This window comes from Chinchilla lanigera, unplaced genomic scaffold (genome assembly GCF_000276665.1).
Source record: "Chinchilla lanigera isolate Chin_1 unplaced genomic scaffold, ChiLan1.0 scaffold00081, whole genome shotgun sequence".
In the NCBI taxonomy this organism is placed as follows: Eukaryota; Metazoa; Chordata; class Mammalia; order Rodentia; family Chinchillidae; genus Chinchilla; species Chinchilla lanigera.
The window spans coordinates 373,828-386,783 of record NW_004955482.1 but is presented as its reverse complement, the minus strand read 5'-3'; the positions used below and the strand labels follow the sequence as shown (position 1 = coordinate 386,783).

Below are 12,956 nucleotides of genomic sequence, written 5' to 3'. Positions count from 1 at the left end.
ACTGAGGACGTAGGAGCCCAGGAGCCCAGGGCAGGGCCTGGGCCACAGACCATAGGCAAGAACAGAATAAGGGGACACCCAGGGAGACCCTGGAAGCGCACCATCCTAAACCGACAGGGGATGTCACTGCGAAACACGCCAGACTCCAGTGCCTCCACATGGCCCCCCACGTAGGTCTCAGCGTCCAGCATGTGGCCATCATCTGTCAGCTTGTTGAACTCTTGTTCTTGCTTGTTGGGGAAGATGATGTTGGCATGGAAAGCCTGCACCATCAGCAAGGCCTCACACAGTGTGCCAGAGCCTTTCCGCAGTACCTGCAGGAGACATCATGTCCGGTCGTGCACCCGCCCCTCAGCCTCTACCTCAATTCCTGGTTGAGAGCAGGTCCTACCAGAAAGGTGCCTGGATGTGGCCCTGGCACAGCAAAGCCCCAAGCTTGCTGAAAGACATCAGCGACATCACATACCAAAGTGCTACATCACCTTCACCACCAGCCTCCAGGACCCTCCAGCTCTGAGCAGCAGTGTGCTGAGAACGCAGGGCCTGACAGAAGCAGAAAGTGCTGACCTCATCAGGCTCCATGGGGATGATGGTGCACAAGGCGAAGATGAATGGGTGGACATACTTCATGTACAGATAGTAAGTGGCAACCGCATCTGACACCGAGTATGTGGCCAGGGTCTATGGAAAGAACCAGACCTCGGCATCAGCACCCAAAGTCCACACGGCGGGAGGCCAGGAAGTTCAGCAAGGGGCTGAGCCCACAGTAGTCAGCAGGTACCCAGGGGAAATGTAATCAGCTGGCACATGAGGCCAGGCGCTTTGCTTCTCCGTGGGACCCCACAGGACCTTCAGACTGCATGGAGAGTAGGGACATGGCTCACATGCCTGGGGCTGCTCGGTGGCCATCCGGCACATGTCCTCCGGGTCTAGCTCCACAGGGTCATAGCCAAGCTTGGCTTTGGCAGCTGCCTTGAGGTTATGACTACCCACAGGGAGATAGCTGTCCCGTTTCACCCACCTGGGAAGGGAAGAACAATAAACACCAGAGATGACTAAAATGAATGCTGGCAAAGTGCCATGACACAGAGAGGTGCTGGGCCCTGAAAGCACCTGAGACTCCGCTGTAGGGTTCACAGATTGCTCCACCTGGAGCTCCTCTCACAGACAGACCCCAAGATATGAGGAAATGCCAGGGTGTTCTCAGGCCTCCACCTACCTCCTACCTCAGCAAAAACTCCGCCTTTCATCAGAGAAATGAAAAGGCCTCTTTCCTGTGCCCCTGTACCCCACGGAGCGTCTTTCCTCCCTCCTTCCACTGTCCCCCGCCCAGCGCTGAAATGCCAAAGGCAAACAGATGCACAGGCTGCTGACATCCCCACACCACCTGTGGCAGCTGGTGGAGCCAATCTCCAGACCAGCTGGAAGCTGTCCCTCCAGCCTCTCTGCATTTGCACATCCACACCTGTCCTCCAATTCTGGGCCTGCTAAGCCCCAACTCCACAGCCTTGTGCCCCTCTGAGCCACTGATACTTTGCTGTCCGGCCTGCAGCAGGCCCCAGTTTGTCTGCGATCACTTATACTGCGGATCTCATCTCACCAGTCTCCTTCTGGATGCTCATCATGTGGTAGCTGACAGGACAAGAAGTCAAAGCCAGCTTACCCCAGGCCCGCAGAGCTGGACAGGCTATGTTGGGGCCAAGCTGCTTCTCAGAGGCTGCTGTCCTCCCCAACTGACCGTGGATGACCTGTCGTCACAAGGTCTCAGAACTCACACACAGGTCAGGCACCCACCTGAGGCAGTCCATGTGGATGCAGTGTGGTGCTTTGTACTCGCCCTGGCTGTCCTTCTGGAAGCCTATCTCCTGGTACATGCTCAGGCCATGCACTGCGGCCCTGGCCTCCACAAATGGCCTGAGGATAAAGGGGACAGGTTAGTCTTGCTTTTTTGTTAGTACCAGGGAATGAACCCAGGGTCCACAGCCCCGTTTTTATCTTGACACAGAGTCTCACTAAGTCACTAAACTGCCCAGGGTAGGCTCAAACTTGCCATCCTCCTCCCTCAGCCTTCTGAGTAGCTGGGCACCTGAGCAGTCATGCTTCAGGTCAGTCTCTGCTTCTCCTTCCTTTGTCCTTCCCTCAGATGCAATGAAGATGGCTCCCAGGAGATCCCAGAGTAAACTGGAACCTCCATACCAACCTCCTCCATACCAGAGGAAAATGCACTGATGGCTGATGGCTATGAGACAGAGCTCTCCTCCACCTCCCTCCCCTACATTTTCTAGTTACCCACAAATAGGGCATGAGCCTCACCAGTCAAAAAAATCCCCGTTGTAGGTCACCATGATGGTGGGTTTGGTCTCCTGGATGTGCTCAAACCATCTCTGGATCAGATGGACCTAAGCTTGACAAACCAAGCAGTTAGTGCATCACTTCTCTGCCTCCAGCTACTTTCAAGCATCCCCCAAACTCACAAAGAGCTGGTGCCAGCCCAAAGGTCAGCCCACACTGTCTCGCCTGGAACCTGGAAGCTGCAGCCCTTATTCAACGATGCCTCTAAGAGGTCAGCATGCTGCTTCTTTCCACCTTCTCCAGGTCAAGGGGAAGTTACCTCATCTGGTTCATTGAAGACACAGAAGGGTCCCTCATATTCTGGCTTGGGGGTGAACTCAAAGTCCTCGATCTCTTCTGAAACAATCTCCCTGTTAGTGATGAGGTAGCCCTGGAGAAGGTCATTAGCAGTCACACAAATCAGACACAGCAACACTGGGAACATCTTAACATGCCACCTAACAACAACCCAGCAGCTCTCATCATGAAGAGCTCTGCAGCAATTTAACACATCTCACATGTGCCCACAGCCCCAGGTGTCCCAGACTTGTTAGGAGGGAGGGGTGTGGCTACCGTCAGAACAATTCGTTGTTCACGTTCCTGGACTCTATTTACACACTGTTCCCTCAGCACATACTGCTCGGGTACAGGGACAATACAAGGCCCCATCCCAGGGAAATGACTTCCCAGAAGGTATTCTGCTCACCTGGCCATCAATCATGTAGGAAATCATCATAATCTGGTCCGTCTCTGCATCAGGAAATTTAAGGGGCAGTTTGGTTGTCTCAATATCAAATGCCAAAACCACAGGGTCCTGGAGGGACAAAAATATATCCTGAATCTACAACAAAACAAGCCAGGGGCCAGGAGTGGTGGCAGACATCTGCAATCCCAGCTACTGGGAGGCAAGGACAGGAGGATCCCATGTTCAAATATAGCCCAGGCAACTTAGGAAGACCTTGTCATAAAATAAAATTAAATTAAATTTAAGTTAAATAAAAAATTAAATAAATAAAATAAAGAAGGGCTGGGATGTGGTACAGTAGTAGAACGCCCAAGTACTGGGGAAAAAAAAGCCAAGGTTTGAACACTTCTTCGGAATCCTACAACTTGTCTGCCCCATCTCTGTTTGCAAAAAGCAATTGCTGAAAGGCTCCAGCAGAGCTGAGAAGTGTCTTGATGGACTGACCCATCTTCAGAATACCATAGCTCACTGATGGGGTGAAAACTCAAACACATGAAACAAAGGCCAAAGCTGCTGGAGGGCACCTTACAGAACACCAGTCTCGAGGCTCCTTAACATGACTGCCTCATTTTGACCTTTACAGCCCTATGGCACAGGTGACATACCTTGGGAATGAGAAAACTGAGTATCAGGACTTTCCCAGGATCACAAAGCCACACCTGAGCCCAGGCCTTCCAGGTATAAATCCATTTTCATCACTCCCTCCACTACCAACTGCCCAAGTGGAAGTCACAGCATCACCTCAAAGGTTCAAATCCACCTGGTTCAAACACTGATGTCACATGGTAACACAGGTGTGAAACAGAATTATCTCTTAGTTCAGAAACTCATGAGAAAAATTCTAATTCTATAATTCTTTTTAGAAAATATTTGAGATTAAAGCAAGAAAACCCTTGAATCAGATTCTCCCCTCAGCACTGATCCTGACCTCTCCAGAAAACAAGGTGAACTTATAGGATGGAGGAAACACAAGCATTACTTACAGGTCGTTCAACGAGATCATCTTGGCGGGTGATTTCTACGGGAAAAGCATTTCCTCGGTATCTGACGCTGTACCAGTGAGCCTGTGGGACATGCAGTGCATTAACTGAAGACATCTATATCCAGACATCTATTTCTCTGTGAATTTAAATGTATCATCTCCTGGCTGGTAGGAGATTCCCTCACCACATGGATCTTGAGGTCAATGGAGAGGCGGATGTGGTAGGGGACGTCGTACTCGCGCATGTCCACTATGTTGTCCAACTGGTCAGCTATCTTCTTGGATGTTTCCTCTTCATCGGTGATTACACTGCCTCCTTGCAGAACACTAGGCAATACACAGAAAGTATAGCTAACTCAACTACACTGTCAGGGGATGGGGACGTGAAGACCACATGCAGTAAACACAAGGCCAAACTGAGGTGGCTGTGATGACCAGGGCAGTGCCTCAAGGGTGCTCCCTGATCAGCAGGCCACGGAGTCAAGAAAATTCAGTGTGTGCTTGAGATGTGTCCACTGTACGTGGTATACGTCACACTCACTGCCACCAGCCAGGAAAGACCACAAACATGGCCATTCCCACCACATCCTCTTTGCTACTCAGGAGGCTGAACCATGCGGGGCCAAGGAGAACAGATTCTGCCTCCTCACAGCCCCTGTGCAGTGTCTGCTGGGCAGACAGACAGGGCCCACCCTGTAGAATCTGCTTCTTCATCAAGGAAACGAGGGAGAGAACAACCAGCCTACCCCACACAGGCAGTGAGGGCTAAATGAGGCCTCAGCTTGGCACACAGTGAAGTGACTAGCAAATGCCAACAAATTCTGCAGTAGTCTTACACTCAGGCGGATATCTGTCACCAGAATGGTCATTATTAGCCCACTAAGGATGAACACCAAAAAGACTACTAAGAGTAAAAGAGCAGACAATCCATCTCACAGATGGCTCAGGCCACACCTTCTAATACTCAGAAAAGTAACTGATGGGGAGGTTGAGGAGGAACTGCAGAAATTTCTTTGTTGGGAGAATGTGGTTAGTTTTTCTGAAGTCACTGCAACTGAACTACTCAGAGCTTGCTAGTCTTAAGCTCATATTTCCTATTATTTTTATTCATGTATTTATTCTAGTCAAAATGAATCATAATTTTAAGCCATGACATTTTTAAAATACACAGGAGAATCTGTGGCTTGGCTGTATCAAAAAGACACCAGTCTCTACGCAACCCTACACAGAGTAGAATTCAGGACAATTACACACAAAATTCCATTAAAAATCTAGGACAAGGCAAATAATCCTCTGAAATAAATTGCCCCATGAATACAGACAGGCTGCAAATAATTTTTATTCACATTTTACTTTAACATGGAAAAAGGCCCAAGGTGACTGCCTTCTCATTTCATGGGCCTGGCCTTGACTTCTGTCTTCAGTCTCATCCAAATCAACAGGCCTTTGCACTCCATGCTTAAGAACACAGCCTCCGCCCCAAGAGCCTCACACAGGTCCATGAATGAGTCTGTGTGCAGCCTCTAGCCCAAGCCGCAGGGAACGAGGAGTCCAAATGCAGAGCACAGTGCCACTTCTTTAAACAATGGCTTTACCAGTCAAACTGCTCTCACAGTGGACAGGCCATATACACCTCATAAACCAAAATACTGTCTTCATATCTTTTTTTGCAAAAATGTTAAGCCGACCATCTGAGTGAGAAACAATGAAAAATGAAAATTCAAAGGTCTTTTGCTAAAAAGCTAACGAGTCCTCTGCAGCCTTACTCTGGTTTTGGAGCTATGCAGTGAGGTAGTGGGTGACGAGGCAGTGGGGTCCTCCACAGCCAGCACCATGTGGTCTGGAAAGCATATGGCCAGGCAGGCCGTTTGTCAGGACGACAGCATTCCACCAGGTTTCTGAGAAAACTTCTTCCCCTGGAACTTTGCTCTTCCTAGCACAGTCATGTGCTGGGTAATTGGGGGCCAGTTTAGCAGGTGTGGCAAATAAGATAGGCAGTGCTTCTGTGGAGACCACAGGCTCTGATTTCTACAGACCTCAGGTGTCTGAAGTGCATGCTGCAGTCAACATCCACATGAAGCCATTAAACCTCTAACACACACCTCCCTGATGCTGGCTTCCTGCAGCCACTGCCTGTGCGACTAAACTGCTTCCTGTTACTGTGGACACCTCAACATTTGGTTAATAGTGCCTGGTGTTCTGTACCTAAACTCTGTATCATACCCAAATTTCTCTGGGGAAGACATGCTACATAAAACAACTTATTAGAGTGCTGGATGAGAGCTCTCCAAAATGTCCACATTAAAGGCAACTCAGTTGGGTGTGGTGGTGCACAAGTGTAATCTCAGCACTCAGGAGGCTGAGGGGAGAGAATTACCGCAAGTTGAGGCCAGGCTGGGCTATATAGTGAATTCAAAACCAGCCTGAACGACATAGCCAGACCCTGTCTCAAAAATAAAATAAAATAAAATAGCAACACAATTTTAGAGCCATGAGCCAATCTCCCTACATATAGAAGGAGAAACAGTTAAATAGGAAGCTACTGGGCAACTTTACCCAACTGCTCAAACATTTCCACATGGGACAGAACAATGACCGAGGCCACTCACTACCGTCTCCCCACCTCCTATCCATCCTTCCATGCTGGATGGACTCCCAAGAAGGAGTTTACCTGGACAGCATAGATGTGTATGCATCATTGGCATGGTCCTGCTGCCAGTTCTTCTTCACAGCAGGGGAAATCTCCTTCCTCACCTTGACAAGGTCCTCCACAGTGTGGAAGGACAGTTTGATGTAATTTCGCTTCAGACCTACTAAGTGATTTGGCTGTAAAGTAGAGAGGCCATGATCATGAGTTTGATAGACAGGACAACGTAGTGAAAGCAAACAAGAGAGTAAAAATTCGCAGGTAAACATACACACACCTCAGAGCAGTGGCATCAATGCATCCTGTCCAACCAATTGTCACCAACCAATGCCACCAGAGTTCCTGGAGGAGAGCTCCAGGAACAACCAGCCTCCCCATCACCAGATCCCCACCTAGTAAACATCTCCCTCTTCCAATCTCAGGCAATGTGCACACCAGCCTCCCTGTCCCAGGGCCCAAGAAGACTCACCAAGTCCAGATCCTCCTTGGGCACAGTCTCTACTTTTGCAATTTTACCCTGAAACTTCTTGGAGACAAAAGATGAAACTTCCCGCTCACAACCCTAAATCAGAATCAAAATAAAAAGACTTCCAGTTACTAAGAACTACTTTCTTTCTTGCCTATGTGATGCCCACCACAGAACTAGGCCCAGGTCGTCAGACTTGGCTCTATGAAAGAGACATACCTTTCTGGTTGCAATGTAGAAATATGGCTTGAAGGGCAAGGCCACCTGCAAAAACCACGCCATCCAGGGATGATGAGAAAGAAGAAAGACAAAAAAGAGCAAAGACAGATTATTTGCAGATGTAGTCCATGGGTAGCCTGCATCCATGGAACTCTGGACCTGGACGGCTCTTAAGAGAGAAGCACTGGGGAAGTGTGGATCTGTGCGCATCTTCAGCAAGAGCCAATGGGGCAACTCTGCTCAACTTTCTGAGCTGACCTCTCTCAGGACACCTTCAAGGGACTAAGGTGGCTCTCCTGGGCTCTGCTCCTCACAGGTTACGGGCAAATGCAAAACAGGAGCCTCCCACGCCCTCCCTAATGGCTTCGGAGCTAACAGAAGGCCCACGATTTCCAACAACTGCTCCTCAGAAGTGGGTTTTACTCTTAGGATCAGTGGCTTACCTTAAATCTGCTGCCATCATCTTGAATAAAGTAGTAATCTACAGCACTGACTAAGCGTTTATCTTCATCCAAAATCTCAGTCTGCAAGAGAACCAGGCAACATTGACAGGGACAATTCTCCACATACCTAGGAACCGTGGACAGCTAGTCTTGGGACATTGAGCACTGCAACAACCCTCCAACCTAGCTCTTCACCCTACCCTGACCACTTCACTCACAAGTCCTGTGTCATAACAGCTCCCAACAGGGACTTCTCTGAATTTCTCCTTCAAGATCCCCGGAAGCTTTATTTATTTAGATGGCTCACAGAGATGACCCTCACCTTAGTCTTTCCATCATGGCCCTCAGTAATGTTAAAGAGCAAAGAAGGAGGGCTATGAAGACCCAGATCGTCCATGTGCACCATCACCTGTCACCACTCTTCAAATAAGGACAGTGTTACAGGAAGGAGTGCAGACGCTGCACAGAGCAGAGGACAGGGCTGAGCGAGGACAGGTGCTTACAGGGTGCATGTTGATGAGCCAGCCGGTCTTCTCACCAGGCTCCTTCAGCCTCTCAAAACCAAACCTCATGTCCATTTTATCTGTCCACTGACTCCGCTCCAGGCGCTTGAGTGCCGAGATTGAGGAAGATGGGCCGTCATCGCTGAGGGAAAATGGGGAACCCAGGTTCACCACCCATGACACTACCAACCCACAACCTTAACCCTAGTGCCAGTGGCAAGTGTACCTTAACCCTAGTGCCAGTGTTTCTGATACATCACAGCATACACAGTCCTTAAAAACCTCAAGATTGGCCCAAACCCTAACACATAATAGGATCTATAGGAAAAGTAAAGCTAGGGTAGGCTTCTCAAAAATTGTTTGACTTTGGGGCTGGGGATTTAGCTCAGCGGCAAAGCGCCTGCCTGGCAAGCGCAAGGTCGTGAGTTCGGTTCCTGGTACCGGAGAAAAACAAAAACAAAAACAAAACAAAAAAAACAACAACAACAACAAAAATTGTTTGACTTTGTAACTAGAACATTAACCAATCAGCAACCATATCTCATGGGATGCTAAAAATATGCAAAATCCAACACTGCATTTCTGGGCATTTATCCCAGAAAAAAGAAAACTCATGCTCACACAAAAGTCGGCATGTGGATATTCATAGCACCTTTATTTATAACAGCCAGACCCTAGCAGGGTATGGTACCACATGCCTGCAACCCTACCATTTGGGAGCCTGAGGTAGGAAGATCTCTGTGAATTCAAGGTGAGCTTGAGCTACAGAGTGAGTTCAAGGTCTGCCTCGAATACACAGACCCTGTCTTAAAAAAATGGAAAGGAAAAAAAAAAGCCAAAGCCCACAAACAATATAAGATACTCTTCAACAACAAAGTTAATTGTAGTTTATTCATATACAAACTCTACTCAGTAATAACAATAAGCACAACTCAGATTTCAAGGGAATTACTCTGAAAAGAGCAAATCCTCTCATTATGTACGTCACAGCTCAATTTATACTGTATTTTTGAAAACAGAACAAACCCTCTCATTACATACTTCACAGCTCAATTTATATTGTATTTTTGAAAATAGAATTACAGACACAGAGAAAGTTACCTCCCCAGGAGTAGGAGAAGGTAGAAGGACTGTGGCTATAAAAAGCAAGGACTGTGTGACAGTCTGTCCTGCAACTGACTGTTGGCAGTTACACAAGTGCACAAGCGATAAAGATGCAAACACAAACACAGGGAGGGAAGGTACAACCTGATCAAGGGCAATTTCCTGGCCATGACACTGAACTCTCATTATGCACAAATTATCACCATGGGGATATGGATCTCTACTACTTCTGACAAGTGTAAAAAAATCTCTAACTACCTCAAAATTATACAGTATTTCTTTTTAAGTGCACGAAAACAAGAGAGTAGAGATGCTGACATATGACTGTTGAGACAACAAAGATGCAGAGGCCAGAAGAGTAACCAGCCATGGGCTGAGAACCACGCCAGGCCAAAGGTGAGCCCCTAACAGGAGGTCCAAGGGCTCACATTACATTTCTTACGATAGAGCCAGCAAGATGCACTTTTGTGCAAGACTCCACCTAAGAACTTTCCTTTCTTACAAAAGATGACACTTTACTGCTCTGTTGCAGTTCTTCTTGCTGGGGGAAAATGTACAGATAAAGCAATACAACCTCTACAGCTGGCATCAGCCCCCTCTTTATGAATTGCATACAAACTGATTCAGGTTATACCAATACCTGCTGCAGCCAAAGAAACTTGAGGTTAAAGGGTATCATACACTTCTGAAGTCCCTGGGTCTAGAACCCAGTACAACCAAGCACTGACAAATGGGGATACACTGTCCTGTGAGGGGCTCTGCCAATGGAGAGAGAACGTCACTCCTCAACCCTCAGAATTTCTCAACCCCTCTAGTTCTGATCTCATAACAACACTTCTTACAGATTTTAGTATAATCTTAACTAAATTCAGTGCCTGATGAAGACTCTCTACCACAAGAACTATCAAACTTGTTGATTCCAGGGCTCTGATTTTGCCAAATTGTTCATAATCTTTAATGTCACAGACTGATCCCACCTGGATGGCACAGTATAATTAGTTTACCTATCTTCAAAACAGAGCAATCCTGCAGTTCACTAGCATTTCCTCTTTCCTTTTAAAAACCCTAGTTTCTTCTTTGAACCACAGTTCTGAGACTCTAGGCCCTTCATGCCTTTGGTCAGAAGGCCTATTTAGTTCCTAAGCCAACTATGTTCTTCAGTCCTCAAAAATGTGCCTTGTCTTAATGGAAACAAATGAGCTACTTTAGAAACCAATGAGCAGAGCCTGGAGTGGTGATGTAAGTGAATAATCCCAGCACTCTTAGAGGCTGAAACAGGAGGCAGGAGGAAGGAGAATCACAAGTTTGAGCCCAGTGTGGCTTTCCAAAAAAAAAAAAAAAAATAAAAAGCTCAGTGTGAAGGCCTGGGTTCAATGCCCAGTACTGGGGTAGGGGCAAATACAGATATGGAGAGGCTGACGTTCAGGTAGGAGATAGTAAATACATAGTCCCCATGCAGAAGTGAGCACACTTCCTACATCTGCTTCTTGGCCTTGCCCAGGCAGGAAAACCCAGACACTTAGGCCTGGCTCCTCTAGGCCCACACTCCTGGGCATGTTCCATGTGTTCTTCCAGACAGGGTAAGGCGGGTTGTTCCACAGGAATCCAAGCATGAAAAGGCCTTTCCTCCCCAACTACTCACAGGTATCACTCCTTTTATCACTCCACCCCTCCGCGGATATGATTCTAGCTAGCTCCCTTCTGTGGCGTTTGCTACAGCGTGGATGTTTGCAACCTGGTCTCAGCATGTAGTCCAAGTGCTCTTAAACTCGCTAGTATCCTGGGCTGGCCTTGAATTCTCCTCCCTTGGTCTCCCTACCACTAGACCTACAGGAATGAGGCACTACACTCAGCCTAGAGTACCAGTTATACGTTTTTGTTTTTGTTTTTGTTTTTTGTTTTTCTTCTGGTACCAGGAATCAAACTCACAACCTTGCACTTGCCAGGCAGGCGCTGTGCCGCTGAGCTAAATCCCCAGCCCCAATGTTTTTGTTTTTTGAGACAGGATCTCACTCTGTAGTCGAGGCTGTCCTCGAACTCGTGGTAATCTTCTGCCTCAGCCTCCCCAGTGCTGGGATTACAGGCATGCACCACTATGCCCAGGCACAGTGTAACAGAAGGTGCACCCCCCAACCAGCATACTTCAGTTTGTTAGTTGCCCAGGTAATAGTTCCAGTTGGTTACAGCTCCCCTTACTTTTGTTTCTTAGAAAGGGCTGGTCACTGTGATGCATAAACTGGTCAATATGATGCATATTGTAAGAACCAATCCCCAATTCACAAGCCATTCTGCCTCTGTACTTCTTGCTTGCTTATCCCATGTAAGTCCTAGACCCCCGAGATCAAGGCCTGACATTTTGAGGAACAATTGATTCCTAGTCAGTGCCCTTCTGACGTTAAATAATTCTGCCTCCAAATCCTGGGTGTGGTTTTTGGTGTTTCTTTTGGAGGAGTCTTTTTTGAGACAGGGTTTCACTATGCAGTTCAGGCTGGCCTTGAACTCACTATGTAGCCAAGCTCCCAGCAATCCTCCTGCCTCAGCCTCCCAAGTGCTAGGATTACAGGCATGTGCCACCATGCCTGGCTACCAGTACCAGTTATTGATGAAACTACATGAGCATACTGCAGTGGACTGCGGAAGCCTGGACTATGTGATTAGATTGTTTGAGTGCTACATTGCCTTGTTTTACTAATACAAATGGGACTTTCTAAACTTCCAGGGCTCTTGCCCTTTTGAGATGGGAGTCCTGTGGTCCTCCTTGCTTAAAAATCTTTTTTCTTTTACTTGTCATACCCCAAAGCAGTGTGTAGGGTGGCTCCTGCAGTGGACAGTGTTAGGTGTCTTCATAATGTGTTTATAAAATATTGCTGTATCATTGCACCCTGCAATTCTACTTCAACTAATTTATGGCAAGAAAAGAGATGTGCAGAAAATAACCATTCTATGCATGGATGTCCAACACGTGTTTATAAGAAATTAAAAAGGAAAGCCATCCACATAAGCTATATGTCCAAAGTAGGATCAGTAAAAGAATTTAAAAATGATTTTAACCAAGTCTCTGAAAAATTTATGTCCTTCGCTACCATAACTTAGCCTCACCAGTTGTTAATTTATAAACAGAAGTAGAAACAGGATTGCTTCTTAAGAAAAACCCTTCCTTGGCGTGAAGGTATTCCATGGGTCACCTCCACCTGAAGAATGGCCATATTCCAGGGTTAAGATCCTTCCTTCCTACAGAAGACTATAACCACTGTGGCGGGCTGGTTAACGGCGCCCATGTCTAAGGTGTGCGTCGCACTTTTTATCCAGTAATAGTACGAAATCTGGAGAACATGGGCGTAGTCGCGAGCTAACGCCGTTCACTAGTTGCTTATCATCACAGACGCTGTCCCAGCACTCCCCAGACTCTCATTCGATCTTCGCGACAATCCCTACGGAAAGGCCCACCGGGTCCCCTTCCACAGAGCGGACGGAGGGCGGCGGACAGCCCGGCCCCCCGGGCGCAGCCGCCCAGCC

At 47.6% G+C, this 12,956-nt stretch overlaps 1 protein-coding gene across 4 annotated transcripts in view; it reads right to left on the bottom strand.

The window, feature by feature from the left end:
• Pole (polymerase (DNA directed), epsilon, catalytic subunit) overlaps positions 1 to 12,956 on the bottom strand; it is a 44,534-nt gene that overhangs the window by 31,217 nt on the left and 361 nt on the right. For 3 of the 4 annotated variants that reach the window (XM_013503642.1, XM_013503643.1, XM_005402950.2), the window contains exons 2-15: positions 8,337 to 8,478; positions 7,834 to 7,914; positions 7,391 to 7,435; positions 7,175 to 7,267; positions 6,730 to 6,884; positions 4,244 to 4,385; positions 4,060 to 4,140; positions 3,038 to 3,145; positions 2,612 to 2,722; positions 2,314 to 2,399; positions 1,795 to 1,914; positions 889 to 1,021; positions 568 to 681; positions 102 to 314 (exon numbers count right to left, since the gene is read on the bottom strand). In XM_013503642.1, the coding sequence (XP_013359096.1) occupies positions 102 to 314; positions 568 to 681; positions 889 to 1,021; positions 1,795 to 1,914; positions 2,314 to 2,399; positions 2,612 to 2,722; positions 3,038 to 3,145; positions 4,060 to 4,140; positions 4,244 to 4,385; positions 6,730 to 6,884; positions 7,175 to 7,267; positions 7,391 to 7,435; positions 7,834 to 7,914; positions 8,337 to 8,478 (1,624 nt within the window). Of the gene's footprint in view, positions 1 to 101; positions 315 to 567; positions 682 to 888; positions 1,022 to 1,794; positions 1,915 to 2,313; positions 2,405 to 2,611; positions 2,723 to 3,037; positions 3,146 to 4,059; positions 4,141 to 4,243; positions 4,386 to 6,729; positions 6,885 to 7,174; positions 7,268 to 7,390; positions 7,436 to 7,833; positions 7,915 to 8,336; positions 8,479 to 12,956 lie in introns of those variants that run through there. The other variant, XM_005402952.1, reaches the window with a different exon arrangement.